This window comes from Dendroctonus ponderosae, unplaced genomic scaffold, assembly GCF_020466585.1.
Source record: "Dendroctonus ponderosae isolate FM_Combo_2020 unplaced genomic scaffold, Dpon_F_20191213v2 Dpon_F_20191213_10, whole genome shotgun sequence".
NCBI lineage: Eukaryota > Metazoa > Arthropoda > Insecta > Coleoptera > Curculionidae > Dendroctonus > Dendroctonus ponderosae.
The window spans coordinates 4,648,595-4,669,599 of record NW_026017111.1 but is presented as its reverse complement, the minus strand read 5'-3'; the positions used below and the strand labels follow the sequence as shown (position 1 = coordinate 4,669,599).

The 21,005-nt window shown below is 42.4% G+C and overlaps 7 protein-coding genes across 10 annotated transcripts in view; 3 read left to right on the top strand and 4 right to left on the bottom strand.

The window, feature by feature from the left end:
• LOC109545679 (alpha-N-acetylgalactosaminidase) overlaps nt 1–2,897 on the top strand; it is a 5,691-nt gene extending 2,794 nt beyond the window's left edge. For both annotated transcript variants that reach the window (XM_019916499.2, XM_019916498.2), the window contains exons 5-10: nt 710–804; nt 856–1,017; nt 1,065–1,262; nt 1,325–1,489; nt 1,726–1,801; nt 2,214–2,897. In XM_019916499.2, the coding sequence (XP_019772058.1) occupies nt 710–804; nt 856–1,017; nt 1,065–1,262; nt 1,325–1,489; nt 1,726–1,801; nt 2,214–2,272 (755 nt within the window). In that variant the 3' untranslated portion in view covers nt 2,273–2,897. The remainder of the gene's footprint in view (nt 1–709; nt 805–855; nt 1,018–1,064; nt 1,263–1,324; nt 1,490–1,725; nt 1,802–2,213) is intronic.
• Nucleotides 1–5,200, bottom strand: part of LOC109545672 (inhibitor of Bruton tyrosine kinase) — a 25,953-nt gene extending 20,753 nt beyond the window's left edge. The window contains exon 1 of one of the 2 annotated variants that reach the window (XM_048661956.1): nt 4,841–5,200. In XM_048661956.1, coding sequence (XP_048517913.1) covers nt 4,841–4,843 — 3 coding nt within the window. In that variant the 5' untranslated portion in view covers nt 4,844–5,200. The remainder of the gene's footprint in view (nt 1–4,840) is intronic. The other variant, XM_019916486.2, reaches the window with a different exon arrangement.
• On the bottom strand, nt 2,317–4,423 carry LOC109545676 (hydroxymethylglutaryl-CoA synthase 1). Its single transcript, XM_019916494.2, has one exon. The coding sequence runs from the start codon at nt 4,263–4,265 to the stop codon at nt 2,892–2,894; it is 1,374 nt and encodes a 457-aa protein (XP_019772053.1). The 5' UTR covers nt 4,266–4,423; the 3' UTR covers nt 2,317–2,891.
• A 150-nt stretch (nt 5,201–5,350) lies between the features above and the next one.
• Nucleotides 5,351–14,469, top strand: LOC109545692 (zinc finger FYVE domain-containing protein 26). The gene is made up of 14 exons (XM_019916515.2): nt 5,351–6,791; nt 8,453–9,940; nt 9,999–10,097; nt 10,156–10,738; nt 10,866–11,035; nt 11,099–11,343; nt 11,396–11,494; nt 11,544–11,806; nt 11,864–12,435; nt 12,952–13,186; nt 13,240–13,437; nt 13,503–13,629; nt 13,683–13,935; nt 13,996–14,469. Exons 1-14 carry the CDS (start codon nt 5,577–5,579, stop codon nt 14,185–14,187), a joined length of 5,739 nt encoding a protein of 1,912 aa, XP_019772074.2. The 5' UTR covers nt 5,351–5,576; the 3' UTR covers nt 14,188–14,469.
• On the bottom strand, nt 6,486–7,926 carry LOC125502748. 2 transcript variants are annotated; one of them, XM_048661978.1, is made up of 3 exons: nt 7,244–7,926; nt 7,036–7,188; nt 6,486–6,987 (listed from the first exon to the last, which is right to left on the bottom strand). In XM_048661978.1, the coding sequence occupies exons 1-3, from the start codon at nt 7,842–7,844 to the stop codon at nt 6,797–6,799; spliced, it is 945 nt and encodes a 314-aa protein (XP_048517935.1). In that variant the 5' UTR covers nt 7,845–7,926; the 3' UTR covers nt 6,486–6,796. The 2 variants fall into 2 exon arrangements, with proteins under 2 accessions (XP_048517935.1, XP_048517934.1); XM_048661977.1 differs by having other exon boundaries at nt 6,486–7,188.
• LOC109545693 (uncharacterized protein C14orf119) lies at nt 14,262–15,490 on the bottom strand. Its single transcript, XM_019916516.2, has 2 exons — nt 15,038–15,490; nt 14,262–14,953 (listed from the first exon to the last, which is right to left on the bottom strand). Exons 1-2 carry the CDS (start codon nt 15,230–15,232, stop codon nt 14,771–14,773), a joined length of 378 nt encoding a protein of 125 aa, XP_019772075.1. The 5' UTR covers nt 15,233–15,490; the 3' UTR covers nt 14,262–14,770.
• Nucleotides 15,491–19,442: 3,952 nt separating this feature from the next.
• Nucleotides 19,443–20,920, top strand: LOC109545700 (aldose reductase). Its single transcript, XM_019916532.2, has 6 exons — nt 19,443–19,602; nt 19,657–19,856; nt 19,989–20,148; nt 20,210–20,457; nt 20,511–20,774; nt 20,831–20,920. Exons 1-6 carry the CDS (start codon nt 19,534–19,536, stop codon nt 20,880–20,882), a joined length of 993 nt encoding a protein of 330 aa, XP_019772091.1. The 5' UTR covers nt 19,443–19,533; the 3' UTR covers nt 20,883–20,920.
• Nucleotides 20,921–21,005: the final 85 nt, after the last annotated feature.

Below are 21,005 nucleotides of genomic sequence, written 5' to 3'. Positions count from 1 at the left end.
ATATTTAAGAAATACTTGCTTTTGATCTGAAATATGTAGCAAACATATAAATATTTCCTAAATATGTATGTAATATTTTGTGTTATCTGGGTGCAACGAAAAAAAATTCCTAACTCTAAAACGGTAAATGCTATAAATCTACAATTTCTACAGAGTATTAAAGATACATCGGACCACCAGTTAACAAAATTTCAGTAAGTTTTAAAACTGCGCGGATTTTTGAAAATATTCTAAACTTGAAGGAAAAAATTCCTAACTCTAAAACTGCAAATGCTATAAACCTGAAATTTCTACACAGTATTAAAGATTTATTTAAAGTTGAAAAAGTTATGAAATTGCGAGGATTTTCGCCAAACATTCAAACTTGAGGGCAACAAATTCTTCAACCGCTTATTAGATCATGCAAAAAAAAATCCAAACTCTAAAACTGCAAAGGCTGTGAACCTGCAATTGACCGAAAGAAGCTGTGGAGAATCGTCAACTAAATCGTTTTTCAATTTGTCCGGCGAAACTTCGAAACCTTTCAAATCAATCATCATCAATCCGATTATTAAGCAATCATTGGCAAAAAAGTTGTCGTTACACACACTGGAAAATCAATTAAGCTGATTGCCCACTATAATGACTGAAAATTATACAGATAGAGAATTTTCCATTGACAAAATTCCATTAAATCTCTAGGCTCGAATTAATTAACAATTTTGCTTAGGCTACTCGTTGATGTCGACTTTTTTGAACGAAACTGGGCGCCCAATTGTCTACTCCTGCAGCTGGCCAGCCTATCAGGAACCGATCGGCATCCATGTAAGTTCTATTACAGACTTTTTCCGGCTTTTAACCGAAAGCATCCTCTAGCCAAACTACGACAAAATGTCGCAAGTTTGCAATTTGTGGAGAAACTGGGACGATATAGACGACTGCTGGACAAACGTTACGAGCATCTTGCGCTGGTTTAGCGACAATCAGGACAGAATCGCCCCGCATTCAGGTCCTGGCCACTGGAACGACCCTGACATGGTAAAAACTTCCCGTTTTTTTTCCTTCAAATTAGTCCGCTTTCGTAGTTGATTATTGGCAATTATGGACTCAGCTATGAGCAGGCCAAGGCTCAGATGGCCATCTGGGCCATAATGGCCGCTCCCCTGATCATGTCAGTGGATCTCAGAACAATTGAGCCGAAGTTTCGCGCGATTCTACTCAATCAGGACGTGATCGCCATCAACCAGGATTCCATGGGCGTGCAGGGGCGCTTGCTTCTAACGGTCAGCAATAAAGTGGCAAAAAATGCGAATTGTCTGCTTGAAAAGCCCCTTTTGGTTTGCAGAAGGACCGCATCGATTTTTGGACTAAACCCATCAATCCAGTGGTGAAAGACAGTTCAAGTTTCGCTATTGGGCTCTTAAGCAATCGGGTCGATGGGTATCCTTATCGGGTCAATTTCACGTTGGCTGACTTGAATGTAACCAGGGGCCGAGAATATACCATCAAGGTAACAGCTTGGGGTCTATGATTATCTTGATGATTTTGGGCTTTGTGCCAACCAAGTTAAAATGCCAATAATAAGAATTATACTTTATAATGCGACCAAACAATGCCTTTCTCATCGGTGTCAACACTGTACAAAGAAGTCATTCCCCATTAGGTCAACACTACTAAATGTTATTTAAAATCTGAACTAAAATTCAGCAGATTTTCCGCTGTAAAGAATTAGATAATTATTTTTAGGACATTTACGATTCGGTAACAATAGCCGAGACAATCAACCCGGAAGATCTGATTTTCATCAGAGTGAAACCTTCAGGTGAGTCGCTTAGGTGTACAAATATGTGTTATAAGTGTCATTAATCGAATAGCGTAGATAGGGATTTCATCATATTCTTTTAAAATTTTCACGCTATTAGGATTACAAAGATAGCGTTTGATCCGGCCGCTCTTTCATCGGAAAAAAACTATCCAAAATTGAAATATTCTGTGAGAATGATAAGAAAAATTACGTATAAAACATGTAGGTTCATGCTAATCACCGCTACCGAAAATGAAAGCGTTTTCGTAGATCCTCTTCACTCTTGGCCTTAATTTATCAATCGTTGGAAAGTGAAATGCCAACACCGAATCTAGTGAAAGTCTTTCGCTTTAGTCCAAACACACACGGTTTTAGGATTGCGACAGGCGTTTCGTGAAGAAATTTTGTAAATATTTTATTTCGGTTTTAGGTACCGTTTTACTGACTGCCACCCCCACACAGGAGCAAATCAACGTAACGAAAGTCTAATTACCGGTTTGGTGGAAATAATTAAACAGGAAAATACAATAAAATTATTTAATAAACATTTAATATCCTCATATAACAAATTGGTTAATTGACACGACTGGAAAGTGTAAAAAACATTTTTTACAATATTTTACATATACAACATTGCACACATCCTGCTTCATATTGGTCTAAACAATGCGAAAAATACAGCCAAATATCTTCAGAATCTATACTGGGTGTTTCCAGTAAAATCTGCACCATTGAACACCTGAGCAGAAACACTCCAACTGGCATTTTCGCCAACTTCAAGGGAGCAGATTTTAGCAGCAACATCCTGTATAAGCACAGAGTTTTACTGCCAGCCAGATAAAAAAGAATCCTCAGTTCAAATTTGCTGGAACTTTGAACAAAATCGAGCAAAGTTCAAGAAGAAAACAAGTGATCTGAACAATTATATCGTCAAGCAGACTGATTAACTAACTGCGCTTAAAAATCGGGGAAAATTCCCCAGAAAAACAGAATAAATAAAAACCCATTCATGTCAAAACCATCACTTTGGTACCCATTTAACAGCGTTCAATATTGAAAACAAGCGGATAATCCACCTGTCTGCATATACTATAATAAAAATATTTGACTATGAGTGGCCGTTGGTGATCGTTTTGGAAATCCTATCGTAAACCCTACGATGCTGCTCATCGATTTTTGTCAGGACGAAGGTTCCCGGGAAGAAATGGCTGATATCTCCTACAGGTTCATAGGGAACCTTGTGGGCGCTCTGCTGCCTCAATTCCAGCGTTGCCTCAAACTTCTCTGGGGCGATTTTCGAGCGTTTCGCCAACAAAGGTTCCACATAGCTAAGGTTGTTCTTCAATGTCTGAAGAGCGGCGTTATTTTTAATGGTGATTGAGTAGAAACTGGATGCCAGGCCCGATCCATAGGAGAACATAGCGACTCGATTATCCACTAGATTTTCCAAGGATCTAGAGACGATGTATGAAACCAGACCACCATAGAGGGACGACGTGTACATGTTTCCGATATTAGCAGCTATAAGCAATGAAGGCAAAGTTCTTTGGAGAAAGGCCGCATTGCTGGCGCTCAAAAAAGCCTTTTCAACATCCCGGTCAAAATAGGAGTCTTTCAGCTGGATGTTGGCGAACTTCTCCAAATCTGGATGCAGTTCGGGCTTGCCTTCTCGCACAAAATCATTCAAAGCCAGTCTCCCAACAGATTTCTGCACCAGCTTGCAGTAGGGGGTATGGAAAAGGATTCCATCAAACGACTCAATACTCACAGGCTTCTGCAACAGCTTTTCTGCCTTCTGGCAATAAACCTGGTAACATTTGTCCAGAGCTTCCAAGTAGCACTGAATGGAAAGCTTGCCGTCCACCACTGGGTACTCAGAAGTCAAGTCTGGCTTATAAAAGTCATAGGCATGCTTGAAGAATGAGCTTTTGAGCCCCCTGTCCACTACCAAAGGCGCATTCGGGCCTACTAACATGGCCACAGCTCCAGTTCCTCCCGTAGGCCTTGCAGGGCCTTTGGCGTAAACGGCAATGTCTGCGGCCACCACAAGAGCATATCGGCCGTTCCAGGAAGAGGATTCTACCCAATTGATGGCGTTAAAGAGGGCGGCAGTGCCCCCATAGCAGGCATTAGTGGTGTCAATGCCCTCAATATCAGTCACTCCGTGAGGCTCAAACAGTTGCATCAGAACAGTTTTTACACTTTTCGACTTGTCGATTATTGTCTCGGTGCCCACCTCTAAGCGCCCTATTTCTTGAGGCTTTACCTGGTACCTGGTTAGAAGGTTGTCCACCACAGTAAGACACAGGGAGTTGATATCTTCTCGGTCATTGCAGAAGCCCATTTTTTTCTGCCCCAGTCCGACAGTGTACTTTCCAGCCGACACTCCATCGTACTGTTCCAGCTCAGTTTGGTCCACATACTGAGCCGGGAAAATTATTTCCATTGCAATAATTCCCACATCTTCAGGCCAGGCACTCATTTTGTCGATTTTTAATTACGAAACGAACTGATTTAAAGGCGCGAGTCGACCGGTACAAATATACAACTCGACTGTAACAAGCAAGTGATGCTTTCCGCAGGAAAATTGCTTTCTAAATAGCAAAAAAGTGAGATTACCCCCCTACTTTTTGTCAGATAACCTCTTTAATCTGGATGAGTTAACCTAGCTTTTTGAGAGTGACAGGTGACGGTTTCTTACTTGAGCCGGCTGAATGTTGCCAGAGTTTTGGACAAAATGGCGCACTTTGGAGGTGTCATGAGGAAATTGTTATTGAAATTAACTGCGCTTTCCAGAGGAATTGCTCGTGTACTCTGAATTGTGTAACTCAAACTCATTCTGGGCTTAATACGTTGAATTAAAAAAACCTTCAATTTTGTCAAACGTAAGTAAATAGTTGACTAGGACATAAAAAATACTTTGGATGTGTTTCTACGACTTCCACATACATTTAAGTATAATTCCGTTTACTCTAGTTATTAGCGAGGAAGTGATTAGTCTGTTTTTGGCTGTCTTAAAGCCTTTTGTGGCACAAACGTTCTAAAAATTGAACTTACCATCCAGCTGCTCAACTCGAAAGGCGTGGTGGTTCATTGTTCCAGTCGCAAAGTCCTCAAAACTCCAGCAATTACCCCAAAATCACTTTACACTCTAAGTCTGCAGTAGAATTCATAATATTCACTCCACTTGAATGGTCACAGCATGTCAAGATGGGATTCTTGGGTGTTCGTAAACGTCACAAAAACCCAATTCAAAAATCGCGTTTTTGGAACTAAAACTGCACTTCCGATGCGGAAATGACGCGCAAACGACGAAGCAAAAATTCTATTTTCAGAAAATTAACAGGCTGAGGCACGGAACCCGAAAAATCCTGCAATTTTTTGAATTTTTAGCTGAGAAATTTGCGCACTGTCTCGTCTATCTACGATTAGACAACTGACTGGTTTGAAACGATGACACTTCCAACATTTGTTTAAGCCAGTAATTCATACACAAATGCTTGCTTAAAAATCAGTAGATATTATCTAAAATCACCTTGATACTTTTAGCAAAGCTCTGCCTATTAAATAATTACTGGACATTAATAGCAAAATAAATTAAAAAAGGACACCTATCCTTGCGCCCAGTCAATCTCTCTCAGCAAAACCAGTCAAAATGAGGTTGTGTATAGTCAATTGTCAACGTTTGTTTACATTCATTAATTGTGTTTGTGTCACGTTTGTGTGTAAATTAATAATGTTATCTGTGTTCATTAAACATTTATGGCATTCGTCCTAGCAGTCGCAGTTCAAGATGCAGGAGGTTCTCATCGAATTGGCCGAAACTCCCAGTGTGTTAGTGCAAGACAAGTTTTATCGGCACTTTTCCTCATTGGACCCCACCAGTTACCAGGAAATAGAGGAACTAATCGCAAAGGTATGGGCTCTAATAGAGACCAATCACATTTCGAAGGGCACTCTCTATCTATCGCTGCTGCAAAAATCCAACAACGATCTCTTGGAGAAATGCATCAGCTGGGAGAGAGGGACTTTGAACTCTAACGTTCTTCAAAACCTTCATGAATTGTTTGAGTTTACGGTTTATACGGGGAAGCATTGGTTCTTGGAGCTGATCAGGAACAAAAGCTCCCCTGACATCGACCAGCTACTTCCAGAAGCAGCCTATCAGAAACTGGTTTACCTCCGAATAGTTCACATGACTAATGACCCTTCATGGGCATTTGATAGGGGGCTGCTTGATCAAACATTAGCTGGCTGTTCAAACAATGTCGCTGATAACTTTTGGGTTTACTACACAAAGGAAATTGCCCATTTGCTCCAACTGTTTAAGATTTGGCAAGATAATTGCCCATCAGGGCTCAATGAAAGAGAATTCCTGGCTGTCGCCAGCCAGAGGAGTATTCTGGATTTAGCGTCCCACTATCTGCAGCTGGATGCCATAGAGCAGGTTTTCGCCCAATTAGACCAATCTCAATTCCCCCATGCCGAAGACCTGGAAAATCAAAGAACGACTCTGGCCTGCTTTGGCTTACTAGCAAAGTTCCTCAGCCTCCTGCTGCATGGAGACAAAGATATTGATGTTCCCAAGCTAAAAACAGAGATACAAATCGGATTCATGCAACTAAAGAGCCACTGCCTGCAAATTGAGCTGCTGCGGGTGATGTTTGCCTGCATTTTCACCAAGCAACATCACATCAAAGACTGCCAGGGCGACGCGTTTATTTGCAACTCCAAAGAACTGAACGCGATGTTATTTACTATTAAGGCCCTAATTGAAGCGCTGACCGAGAACAAGGCTTTTGAGGATGATCCGCACAGTAGTAGAGAACTTCAGGAAATCCTTCAAGTTGTATCAGATGCCGCCTGGCGGCTGAGTGTGGTTGTTAATGTGATAAGCCCACAGAAGAGCCAGAAAAAGTTGCTTTACTACATGCAGGCCGATCCAGAGGGCCTCGTCAACCTCTGCCTGAAGCAGGGCCACTTTGAACGGGCCTTCCAGGTGTTAAAGGTGAGTTACAGTTGCGCAATTGCTTTTTCCAGGTTTTTCTGCGCGTACTTTTCATACGTTGTGGGCTTGTAGTGTTTCAAATTACCCTCCTTGTCGTAGAGGACTCCTGGAGGGTTTTTGGCGCAGAACTCCTTGACAAGGTCAATCTCTTGACGGGGGTGGCAGAATTTGCATGTGCAGCAGCAGCAGCACCATCCTAATAATTCGGGGTTTATTTTGAGCATTTGGGTGGTTGAATTGTTACCATATTGGCACCACAAGGGGACTGCAATTAGGCAGTAGGCACATAGCCAGACGGTTGCAATGAGGGCGACCTTTTTGAGCAGGGAGAACTTGGTTTGGTTGTTCAGGTGCTTGGAGCGGGCTTCGATCCAGAAGCAGCGCACGTCTTCGATGGCTGTAATCGTTTCAGTTAGTCTCATTGATTAGCTTGGAGGTATGCACTGTAAAACCTAGTCCAGAAGTGTCTTCTGACGTGCAATTTCTTGGCGTCAAGTCCACCAGGGACTTTACGGCTTCCGCTGCACTTTCCTCTTCTTTCACCTCTGAGTATTTGAGGGAGTTATTGGCCTTTTTTTCAGCTTCCTCATACTGCGCCCTCAACTCCGCATAGTTGTAATCGCTGGCATTCGACGCCTCTCTTTTCTCCACGCTGTTGGACTTTGCATCTTCGTCAAAGTACACGGTGTCCTCATTCGGGACTATGTTGTTGTTGCTGTCCACAAACCCCGCTATCCAAGGCTTCGCTTCCTCCAGTTCTGGATTCGATTCCGGGTAAATTTGCTGAGTTCTTCGAACCTCCAACGGTTTTTGCTGTGCGTTTTCCACGCGCGCTAAACTGTGAAGTCTGAAGTATTTATCAGGCGCGTTTGCATGCAACCGCGCTTCTTGGCTAATCAGCTCTTCTTCGTCGTAGATGTCCTGGATATCGGATGGATCCAGAGGATCGGAAATCACGAACTCTTCTTCGTATTTTAGCTTGACTTCGTAATCGGGGGGCCAGATACATTTCGCGCAGGCAAATAGTGAAAGAATGAGGAATGGTTGATGCATTGCGAGATAGTAACGGGTGGCATGAATTGACAGTTTCAACTTTCAGCAGCTTATTTGTTGGTGGATTGATTCCTAGTTTTCCTGCTCTCTTCCTTTTCATCCTTTCTCGGATTGAATTAGGTCAATGTGTTTACAGGGCTTTCATCTACATACTTCTTTGGCCTGGTTTTCATTCCTCTTCAATGCTTTTTGGTTTTAACTTGTTTTTTGCTCTTCGGAACATCATCCTCTTCCTGATGTTGCGGAATTCATAATCTATTTCCCCGGATACTTTGTTTGCCTTGTTTTGGGGAGGAAGCGTTTTCCTCTTTTGATTGCATTCTTAGTCCCTGCTGTCTGATAAAAAGAGCAAATTTGCCAATGTAACGTAAAAGTCTTAGGTAAAGACTACTAGATAATGTAATCGCATACTAACTCGATTAACGAAGGGCATTTGAAAGGCAGATTGAGCGATTAATTGCCTTCCATTCCTTAATTCAATTTATCTGGTCTTTTACTTGAATTAGTAAACCAAATATTTAGATTTTGAGTCAAGTTCAAGATTGTCTTCGGCTTCAGACATTCTGATAAAAGTGATGCCAATGATGCTTTTTATCCTTCACTATCAGATTTTCAACATGCAATCCACGCCTTTGGCCCAAGAGATCATCTACACGGATCAGCTGCAGGATCTAAAGCAGAACCTGAAACGCACTGCAAAGTTGCGCCAAATGGGCGAAAACCGCCCCGACAGCTGGATGAAAATCCCCAACGACAAGCTGGATCTGGATAAAATCGTCCAGACCTTTTTCCGAAAGCTGCCGCCGCCCCAACAGGAGGATTCCTCGCTCAACCATGCGATTTTTATGAACGTTCTGGACCTGGCCATCAGCCAGACTCCATCCAGAGATTTGGTGCCGTTGGCTTGCAAGCTGAGCCCTCGGGATGTCGGACAGACGCCCTTCTCTTTGTTCACCGAAAAGTTGCTGAAATTCTGGAATGAGCCAGGTGATCTGGATCTAGTCAATTCGCCCTTGGAACCGGATACACAAAGGAAAAGCGAAGATTTTTACGCAACTATTCAAAACATCTACAGTGAATTTTGCGATATGTTGCTGCTGAATGAGCCAGGGTTTCTGGATAAGGACCATCCAAGTCACCAAGTGATCCAAAGGCTGCAAGAGCAGTGCAGCAGCTATTTGGAATTGCAGTTCAAACCGGAGGAGCTGACAAACTATTTGCAAAAACTCTGGAACTACTTGCGGGCATTTTCCAGGGTTCTGTACATTGAGAGGGATAACTCGGATTTAGTGGCCGAAGGCCACATTTCATCCTACTTTAAGCTGTTGGGCTACAACCGGTCGGAATTGATGGGAAACCTGCTGTTCCAACAGAATCTCAATCCTGCAGAGTTTGAGAGGCACTTTGGCAAACTGAAACTGGACTTTGTCTATCACGTGGTGGGGAATTGCTTCCCCACCATTAACTTGCATGCAGACGAGAATGTGGCCAAAGAAGAGCTTTATCATGAGAACGTTTTGTATCCTCCATCTGAGTCCATGATCAGCTACATCAGAAAGCGCAATTGGCTGCTGGCGCTGATTCTGATCGAGATGTACAAAGTTAAAGACCTGGAGTTTGATGTAGGCGAGTTGCGGATCAGAAACTTTCTCAATTATCTGCATCTGCCGAAAATCCAGCATCTCCAGCCGCTGTTCAACAACAACGAAATTATAACGGCCCTACAAAACGACATTTCGTTCCAAAAAGTCCAGGAGTTTGTTCAGAACAACCGACCAAGTGAGGAAGATCGGCTGAAAAGCACTACTTGGAGGCGACTGGCTGGTGTTCTGGATTCCATCCCAGAGAAACAGCTGAAGCACGAGGATTTCCAGTCACTGAAGGATTTGGTTTTAGCCAATTTAGGCAGCGAGCGTGTTATGGAAATTAAGGACAGAGACGCTCGTTTCAATCTTCTGGTGGGAAACTTGAAGATTTGGCCACTGGACGTGTGCATTAGAAGCATTAAGTCGGAGATTTCCCGATTTGACCAGACGGATGACCACAAGGTGGACGAGCTGAAGGCTTGGCTGGAGCATATCGAGCAAAGCAAGCAGGTAGGTTTTTCACTGGGCAAACATGGTTTTCCTACAAAAATCCTTCATGGATTTCCAGGTGATGAATGTGTTGGAAGTGGAGAACTGGGCGAGTCTTTATGAGATGTGCGCCTTCCAGCCTCAAGCCGTCCTCTATAAGTTGCTGGAAAGCAAACAGGTTCAGGCTTAGTTCAAGCTCTGCAATGGTAAATTTCACTTAAAATCGCTCTTTGTAGGTGGATTTACTTATCGAGTTCCTCCAACTGCACGAAGTGAGCGAAGAATTGCTACTCGGCATCGACGAACACTTTATGGAAATGGCATTTGACATGGATCTGGACTTCGAGAGCGTTCAGCGAGTGTTCAACTTCCTATCGCCCGATCGCATCATCGATCTTTGCCGGAACCTTCTGAGCCTTCTCAGAGAGGTTCGGCACTTGCAGATGGTGACCGACCACCTGCTCAAATACACTCAGGAGGACAATCTAACTAGCGTGGCTCTGAGTCTGAAGCTGCTGTCACCGCTCACTGAAAGCGGGTTCGATCAGCAGCTGCTGTTCCTGCTGAAGCATCCGTTAAGCATCATTGAGGTGCTGATCATGAACACGCAACTGGATAAGCTGGGCGACGTTCTGGGAGCGATTCCGGCCGACAGTGATATTGTTTCGGTCGCAGATGTCGATGCGCTCCTGAGGCATTACGCTGAAAAAAGCCTGGACTTTCGTGTCATCGCGCAACCGAATCCCGATTTGCTCAGAACTCCCGAGCACAGTTTGATGCAGTCTTTGGACTCGGTGCTATTGGGATTGCATTATTCAGGTAAAGCTATAATTTTTTAAGGCGATCTGCATTTCAAACTCTCCATAAGTTGAGGGCTTCGCATTTGTTGAAGTTCTCGCCAATTTGAGGAGGGAGACTTTTTCCCAGAAGTGTGTACTGTTTTCAGCTTTTATTATGCCCGACAAAGTGCCCGCACGAGACGAATGGGTGCCGAATACGGAGGTGATTGAATGCATGTGCTGCAGGAACGAGCATTTTTCGATGTTCAACCGAAGGCACCACTGCAGAAGATGCGGCAGGGTGATTTGCTACACCTGCTCCCAAAGGCGGATGCTCGTAAGTGATTCTTCGCCTGCCACTCTATTGCTGCTGCTGATTCCCAGCTTCCACAATTCTTAGGTGCCCACTTACGGAGACATTTTAGTGCGGGTTTGCATCCAGTGCTATCGGCAGACGTTTGCCGAGAACAGCTTAGCTGACGAGAGCATCGCCACGAGATCCTATCTGAATAATTACTGGATGCTCACTAGCGATCCTGAGCACAACTCCATTGTTAAACAGGAATTTTCTTATGAGTTTGCGCCTAGTGTGTCCCTGTGCTTGGCCCTGATGAAGTTCCACTCCAAAAACGACACTTATTCCACGTAAAACTGTTGTTTTTGCGATGTTCCTCGAAGTTTCACTGTAATTGTTTAGGTTTCTGCTGAACCAGTGCGAGGTCCTGCTGAAACTGGTGGTGCCCAATCAGGAACCCCTGCAGGAAATCGACTACATGCTGGTTATCAGAATGCTGAAGTGAGTAGCGAAGCTCCGCGGCAAGCAGGGTTTTATGCAAGTTTTTCAGGTCTTTGGCGCTAGCAGCCAAAGTGGTCTCGGTGGACTGCAGCAGTCCACATTCGAACGTCTCAGCTGCCGACCAAATTCTGATGCGAGCCGAACTGCTTGGACTTCTGGCCGAACGCGGCTGCTTAAACCTGCTGCTCACTCCTAGCAGTTCCTGTTTTGTCGATCCCACTGCCTTGATGCGATTTATCGAGAAGCTGCTTGAAAAAGAACAGTGGACGTTGGCTTTGGAGGTTTCCACCAAGGCTGGAATGGACAAGTCCGGTAAGAGGCTTCAGCGGTGCTAGAGGAGAGGGCGAGTAGTAACTGATGAGTTTTTAGGAGTGTTTGCCGCCTGGGGCAAAAGCTGCCTAATAGCGGGCGATTTGGCATCAGCACGGGAAAAGTTCAGCAAGTCATACGACACCGAGCATTTCACATTGAAGGGGATCAAAAGCCTGTCGAAACTGAACGAAATCATCAACATTCTGGAATCCAGATCGGACAGCATCGACGCAGAGCTGTTGAACAACCACCGAAAGCTCCTGGAGGCCGGCCAGGCCACCACCCAGTCAGATCGTGCGGTTTTCATACTCAGCAAATTGAAAAACCTCAACAATATCGCTAGCGGAAACTATGCGACCAGCAAGGGCAAAACGACGAGAAAACCCAAGCTGCACGATACGATCTACCAGGAGTGCGTTTATTACTTGGACAAATATGGCACAGCGAGCAGTTTGGTGGAGTTTCACATCAAGTACGAACAGTTCGCCAAGGCAGTGGATGTTATGATCAAAAAGCGACTGCCTGCCGACGAATTTGTCGATATCTACATGAGGTGCTTGAAAGTCGGTTCTGTCACCGTTCTACAGGCTGCGATGTCGGAAATCGACCCCAGTTTGTGTATTTGGAAGGTAAATTTAGACGGTTCTAGAATGTTTTAAATTGTGGATCACACGCCGATCGTCTCGTAGCTAGATCAACGCGAGTGAGAGACATCTGGGCGTGTGGTTGACCGATTATTTTAAGTCTCAATCCGGGATTTAACTCAAAATCAATCAACTCCACACAAAGGGCTCGCGCCTCTCAAAGCAGTGCATTAAATATGCCTTAATCTGGGAGTAACAAATTTCTATGTCATCATCTCAGATCTAGTCAGCTAAAAAAGTCAAGTTGTTACGTGTTCTAGATTGAAACTTTCGAATTTTTTAACGCTAGAATGCGTTTGTGTGAAATCATTCAAGTTTACCGCCTTTGCAAAAACGTGGCTTATTTGCCAGTTTAGTGTCTTCCACATTGCTACTTGGCCTAGATTGGAAATTGGCAAACCTTGAGAGCGAACGCGTATTTGGGGCCAAAATCAATATTTTCATTAGCATTACATTATTGCAAATACATTTGTGAAATAACTAAAGTTGGCCTCACTTTAGGACTACCTAGTGAAGATCTGCCGCCACTTGACCCAACAGAACTTATTTCACAGTCTTTATCAGCTTCAACTATACATGGGGGACTACGTGCGAGCCGCGATGAGTTGCGTGAACTTCTACGAGGATAAAGCCACGACTTTTAGCGATTTGCAGCAGCGCAGACATTATTTAACGGAGGCCCTCAGCCATTTATCCCGTGGAAGAGAGCAGGAACAATGGGTGGCAGTTACTGCAGGTTGTTGCGCGCTGGCATCCGATTGGGGCGCATTATAAATCGCTCGGTTGCAGTGGAGACGGACAAATCTGGAAACACCTTCGAGATAACCAGCATTGTGAGCAATCTGATCAAGCAAATGAGCACCGAGGAGATTGAGAGGCATTCAGCCACCATAAGGAAGCAGCTGGAAGTGGTGGAGTTTCTAGCCCAATGTGAAACTGGCCAAGTTTCACCCATGGAAGTTTTCCTGGAGATTTTCCCTAATCCAAGTGGGTTCCAATCCAATTTAGCAGCGATCTCTCTGTCGTAATCCTGCACGCGGTTGTTATTGCAGATAAACTTCCCAAGCACCGGATCTGGGTGCCAACACTGCTCGGCTCGGAAGAACAACGGATGTACATGGCGGTTCTTTGCATTGTCTGCGCCGAAGACTTTGGCAAAGGTTTCGACTTTGGATCTTGGTAAGCTGCAACGCTCAGAGCAACTTCCAGCTAAATTCCGCGTGGATTTTCAGCATAGCCAACGAGTTCCAGCAGCTAAAACCGCTCAAAGTGTATAAGGAAACCGCCAGATATCTTGCCAAAGTAGGCAAAACCGAAGCCATCACCAATCTGGTGGTCCTCATCATGCGCACCCTGAAAGATCAGAGGGTGAATGACATTTGCGACGAAGTCCTAATTTTGGCTATAACGATTCTTTCGAAAACCGATGCGATTGAGGCGGAGGTTGAGGAACTGATCAAGCTCATTTGCGACAAATCTGCTATGGTAAGCTTGGCATTTGAGTCTGGGTTTAATTAGAGAAACTTTGTGATTGTTTTTTGGCAGATTTGCGCCTATATTGAGACCAAACAGCTGAAAAAGGCCTACTTCTTGGCGGCCAAGTACAGAAAAGTGAAGGACATGAAGAATATACTCAGAGAGGCTGAGCTGACCAATCAGGGCTTCCTCAAGGATCTGTGTCAGAAGGCCATTCAATACTTTAATAAAACATCCGCGGCTTTTGAGGAATCTGACTAAAAATCTACAATATAAGACTGACTCGCTTTAAACGGCTGTGAAATAGGTAAGTTGCGTTATTGATTGTTACCAGATTTACTATATAGTTTATTAGCAGTAATTAAACAAGAAAAATATTCAAGCCTGCCGGCTCAACCTAGTTTTGCCAGCAATAAAGTAATATATTATATTTACATAAAAATATATAAATGAATCACATGTGAATATCGCAAATGGTTCATCTAAAACAATTGCCATTGCTATTAAGTGTAAACCAAACCAATAAACCATTCTATACATTTAGTGGCTATTTGATTGAATCGGAATCCTGCGAAAAATAAGTATTGCAGGCTTCTTACTGAGATACGAAGAAATTGGGCAGTGTAGTTGTTCTATATAAAAATAGAGCTTATTAAATTAATTATTTCACTAGCAGTTGGGGCTTTAGATGAACCATATGTTTACTTCCTTCAGCGCAACTGCTTTGCAATGGCAAGATAATTTCAGTCCGATGTGAGATTCAGAAATGAGCAAAATCCCTCCCTTTTTGTTAAATACGAAGGAAAGTTTTATAATACCGCAACCAATGAAAAATCACCAAAATCTATTGATGATCTTCTATATGGTTCTCCTGCTGCTCCACGTTGTTGATATCAGCGCCTGCTTTCTCCTCAATTTCCGCATTGAGTTTTGCGAAGAAAATTGGATCAATTTCGCTGATTTTCTTCAGAAAATTCTCCTTCATTTCAATGTTCCACTGTGTGAACCATTCCTTGAACAGTTTGATCTGAAAGCAACAATAGATTTTCAACGGAAAACTTGCCGATGTACAAAGGAATTTCAAGATTACGGTATTGTTTGAATAACTTACACGGCACTCAAACAAGGACATCGGTTTGTCGTTGTAGTTCATGTTGGAAATGCTGTTAACAATGCCGTTCACATACGCCTTGTGGGCATAGTTTTCGGCTAAAATCAGCAGAAAATCCGACTTTTGCAGCTCGCTCCACTCACCAAACCATTGCAAAAGGTAGCGCAACTGAGCGCTGGGGTTTAGTGCAGTCATTGTATCGGGCTGGGATGCTAATTCGGATTTTTTCGCACTGTGTTCTTTAGAATATACGTGGTGCACTTAGGGCAAGCTGTCTCGGTCACTAATCGGATGCAAATGGCTTGACAAATCTACATTTTTTCACTATTCCCAATGTAATTAATTCATTCCAACATTTGGCAAAATAACTGGACTTCTAGGTTATACTGTCAGTTTGACAATCCTTGTGTTTTGTTCAATGATTTTCAGTTTTGCTTTGTTAGTTGTGACGTAAATTTAGCTTAGTCACTGCTGTTTGTTTTGTCCTTAATTACTTCAATAAAAATCAGGCTGTTTCGGTTTTTTATAAATCCAATTGCTATAAATAGCAAGGCCTCAAGTCAGTTGCAATCATTTCAAATTGTTGCTTTAAGTTGAAAAGTTATTCATTTTAGTCAATTGCTTTGTTTGGCTACATGACGTCAGAACGGCGCCGGTTCTCCATGAAATAGCTTGGGGCTTAGTCTAACCTCAATTTAGTGTCAGTTTTGTTTTGAAAACATTCGCTCTTAACTTAAATTTTTTTTTAGTTATTGCTTTAATAGTGTGTAGTCTTCAGTCGTCTGTGGTTATTGCCTAGTTTTAGCGAATTAAGCAGTTTTTAGCTAAGGAGTTTACCTGGCGCTAAGTACTAATTCGGGTAAGTTTGATTTAAGCATTGTACTTAGTGGGTATCTACTTTTAACTAGAAATTGATCCAGTGCTCATGTTATTGGGCATTTGTGTTGTATTTCATGATTTGCGGGCTTCTCTAAGGACTCAGCTCGCCTCTTTAATTGTTAGTTCTGATTTTTTCAATATTGTCAAAAATAAAGGTTTTTTGTGTTTTCTCAAGAAGACACACTGTATAAATCAGGCATTGTTCATTAGTCTTAAGTTTTCCAAGTTTAAACAAGAAAGTCCAATTTTGCAGTGAAATGGTGCAAGACAACAGCATCCAATACGTGGCCCCTAAAACTAAACTGCACAAGTTTTGTGCGGTAATTTTGGAGAGAAAACTGCAGACGCAAGTCATCCAAATGGATGATAGTGTTCTTATCTACGTGAACGATATTCAACGGCCGTGTTTCAACTACCTATCAATGAGCATGATGACCAGATTCTCCACCAATCCAAGTTCGACTTCTTTGCTGGGACACGATGCTGCTCATCCTGGAAATGGCATTGCCGGACGTCTAGCGAAAAAGCTGAAGAAAACAGTCTATCTTAGCTGGAACTGGGACGAGCGAGGCTCCGGAAGTTTGCTGTTGGAGAAGCGGATTTTCGAGGAAATTGCAAAGTGTCCAGAAAAATTCTAATTACATACATACATTGTTCTTTGCCTCTATTCACTCTTACTATATTATAAATATTATATATTATAAAAAAATAACGTTAATTTGTCTATTATTTTAAATATTGTTTAAGATGTCCAGAGCCATCATCAGCGCATGATTTCAATGCAGCCTTGTCGTCGTTTAGAACAAGGAGAAAACGGGAAATATTCCTTTGAAAACACAAAACAACCACATGTGAGATTGTTGTGGAAAAATTAACTCTCCCTTTCCTTGGATAAAAAAAAGCCTTTAGAAACTAAGAGACATGAGTTTATGACATCGCAGCCGCCTTTTTTTTAAAAATTGCAATATATTATCTATAGTAAAGAAGAAGGAAACCATGACCACCAAAGTCCCCAGATTTGATTCCTCTTGATTTTTCTTTGGATTGTGCTGCTTTAATGCCAGCCGAAATTTGACATTTTTTTCTTTTCGAAAACAGTGAAACCAGCGAGATTTTTTGTATGCATTCAGTACGACAAAGACTGTTCTATAAGTGGCCATTATCAGGAAATGTTTAAAAAAATGTCTAAATTGTGTCTGGTTTTTGTGGTGGTTTTTCCAGCCCGAAATTAACATTTATTTCCTCTGTAACTTGCGAAGTGAAACCATCAATTTCCAATGCATTTTGTAGGACAAAGTCTCTTCTAGAAGTGAACAAAGTTTCGATTTATCAGCCATCATCAGGCAATTTTTGACAATTTTGCGAAGTTCCGTTTGGTTTACGAGGTTGGTTTTGGAGGCCGGAGTTTGGGATTTGCTTCCTCAAGAACTGATGAAGTGAGAGAGTCTCATTTGTACGGATTTTATAGGGCAAAGTCCGTTCTACAAGTGGTAAACGTTTCGATGTTCAGTCATCATCAGGCAATTTTCAAGAATTTTTCAAAATCGAGTCTGGTTTTTGCAGGCTGCAGTCATTTATTTTGTCTGTAACTTGCGAAGTAAGAATGTCAATTTTGCATGTTGGGGTGCGTCAAGTCCCTTCCATGAGTGCCCAAATTTCGACTTTGAGTCATCATCAGACAATTTTCAAGAAAATTCTAACTTGCGTCCGGTTTTCGAGGTGTTTTTTTCAGGTCAATTTTCACCATTTATTCCCTCTGTAACTCGCAAAGTGAGAACCTCGTTTTTGATTGTATTTTGTAGTGTAAAATTCCTAACTTATATAGGTGAAGAAAGTTTCGATTTTTAGGCATCATCAGGTCATTCAATTTTTCAAAATTGTTTTGGCTTTTGCGGATATGTAAGCAGGTCGAAAATTCACATTTATTTGCTCAACACCTTGCAAACCTAGCGAGTCAACCTGTATACATTTCGTAGGGCAAAGTGTGTTCTATACGTGAAAAACATTTCAATATTGACTCATCCTCAGGGAATTTTCACTCATTTTTTTTCAATTTTGCTGTATTTTGCGCTGGTTATTTCAGGATGGAGTTTCAAAGTTAGTTGCTCAGAAACCGTTCAAGGTGGAGATTGACTTTTGTGTGAATATTGTAGGACAGAGTACGTTTTATAAGTGACAAACGTTTCGATTTTGAGTCATCATCAGGCTATTTCCAGGAATTTTTTAAATTTCCTATAAAATGTTGGGGGTGTTTCTGTAGACCGAAGTTTCGCATTTATTTTCTCAGAAACTGGTAAAGTGGAATATTTATTGTCGGGTGCGTTTTGTGGGGCCAAATGCGTTCTATCTGTGAAAAAAGTGTCGATTGTAAGTGGGTGTCAGGCCATTTTTGGGAACTTTTCAAATGATTGATTTTTATTTTGAAAGTTTCTTTTGCAGGCCTAAGCTTGACATTTATTTTCTCAGTATTTTGAGAAGTTGGCGACTCATCTTTGAATGCATTTACTAAGGCGAAGTGTGTTCTATAAATGGAAGGCGTTTCGATTTTGCCTCATCCTCAGGGAATTTTCAGGAATTTTTTTCAATTTTGCTGTATTTTGCACTGGTTATTTCAGGATGAAGCTACAAAGCTAGTTGCTCAAAAACCGTTCAAGGTGGGGCTTGACTTTTGTGTGAATATTGTAGTACAGAGTACGTTTTATAAGTGGCAAACGTTTCGATTTTGAGTCATCGTCAGGCTATTTTCCAGGAACTTTTTAAATTTGCAATAAAATTTTGTGATTATTTATGTATACCGAAGTTATCACTTATTTACACAGAAACCAGTGAGGTTCAGTAGATTCATTTTTTAGTGCATTTTGTAGGACAAGTTGCCTTCTATATGTGGAAAAAGTTTTGATGTTAAGTCGTCATCAGGTTGTTTTCAAGAATTTTTTTCAAATTTGCAATCGAATTTTGTGTTTTTTTTATCTAGGCCTAAGTTTGGCATTGATTTTCCCGGAAACCAGTGAAGCAGCACTTTTCAGTGCGTGTTGTCGGACAAAAAACTTTCTATACACAAAAAAAGTTTCCATTTCGAATCGTGATCCGGCAATTTTTGAGACGTTTTTACAGACAACATTAATCGGATTGATTCTGTCGTCGTTTTCGATGTTGTTTTATTAAATCAATTAATTTTATATTATAAAATATTTAACTAGTTTAGTATTCATACTATTCCTTAATTAATGTTAAGCTAACGAATTCATACCCTCTGAAAGTGCACGAAATTTTAAATAAATGCACGATAGATAAAATCGCAGTTGAAAAACGGCCAAGATGTGACAATGAAGAAGTCTGAGCTCGATCGGATCGGCTAAATAAGGACTGTTGTATTTTATGCGTTACAAATTTATTGTTTGGAATATTCAATCGCTGCTGTAAAAATCGCTTCTTCCCACCACTGTTTAATGAGAAAACGAATTTTGTTTACGCGTGCAAAGCTTCAAAAAGTGCCTATTCACTCAGCACTTAAATCTCGATTAAATAATAGCTATTTATCTAATCAGTTCATTTTGAACCGCACTACGAGTGGGCGCTTTCGTTAGCAAAACCTTGCATCGCGCGATCCAAGCACAATGGCAGCACCCAGTTTAAAGTTGCTGAATGGGTTCCAACTACCCTTGGTGGGCTTAGGAACCTTCACAGTAAGTACCATATTCGCCGGCAAAACCGACTGTGTGAGCCTTTTCTTGCAATAGGTTACCGATGAAAAAGCCCTGGAAACTTCGCTAAACACCGCACTGGAAAGTGGCTACCGCCACATCGATACGGCCACCGTGTACAATAACGAGCACATCATCGGCAAAGTGCTGAAAGCCTGGTTTGACTCTGGAAAACTAAAGCGACAGGAAGTTTTCATCACGACCAAACTGCCTCCTGCTGGTCTGCATCCCGATAGGTATTTTGAAGGCATTGCGGCCCTTTTGGACGCAAGCATCTTGTTTAGACGCTCGATATTTCAAGTTCCTTCTTGCTGAAGTTGGGATTTTTTTTTACGTTGACCAAGACAAATTGCAGTGTTTCCTTGCAGGCTGGAAGAGTATCTGCTGAAATCTCTCGAACTGCTTCAAGTGGACTACGTGGACTTGTACTTGATTCATTTGCCGATTCATATACAGTCTTTTGGTGGTGCCAGCACAAATCTGGCGGCTTCGCAGCCCCAACCGACCGATCATCTTGCAGTGTGGAAGGTCAGAACGTGAACACGCAAAATAGCAGCAGCACGAAGGTGAATTTGAATTTTGAATCCAGAAACTGGAAGAGCAAGTGGATTTGGGCAGAACCCGCGCCATTGGAGTGTCGAACTTCAACCAAAGCCAAGTGAAGCGCGTGTTTGAAAATGCGCGAATCAAACCCGCAGCCAACCAGGTGGAGTTGCACATTTACCTCCAGCAGCCTGAGCTGGTCGATTACTTGCAAGCCAATGGCATCGTGCCTGTATCGTACTTTTCGCTGGGAAATCCCGGAATTAACGAATTTCTGGTGAAGAACGGGCGTCCGTAAGTTTCGCAGCGGGTCTTGGTGGGAGCTGGAAAGTAGATGGTTGTTTTAGGCCAAGGAACGTCGGCAGTGAGCTGCTGGATGATCCAGTTGTGCGGGAAATCGCCACTAAACATGGGAAAACATCTGGGCAAGTCTTGCTGAAGTATCTGGTTCAGAAGAAGATTGCGGTGATCCCGAAAAGTGTGACTCCCAGCAGAATCCGCGAGAATATTGGGCTGTTCGATTTTCAGCTGGATGCTGCTGATGTTGGAGCTCTGCAGGCTCTGGATAAGGGCGAGGCCGGCAGACGCTCGACCATGGCTTTCAATCAAGCGTACGTTTCAAGCGGCATTTTCCGTTCAATCCCCCATAACTCTTGGGTTTTTTCAGTATCGTCGATCATCCAGAGTACCCATTTCCACGCATTGCCAGGACTGTTTAAACCGGTTAATTGACGCAATAAACGCACACTAATTACAATGAGTGGTTTTCTTGATAGCGAACTTGAGATTGGTTTAAGGGTTTTGTTGTTTCAGCAGACGAAATATTACAGTTGTGTTAGCAA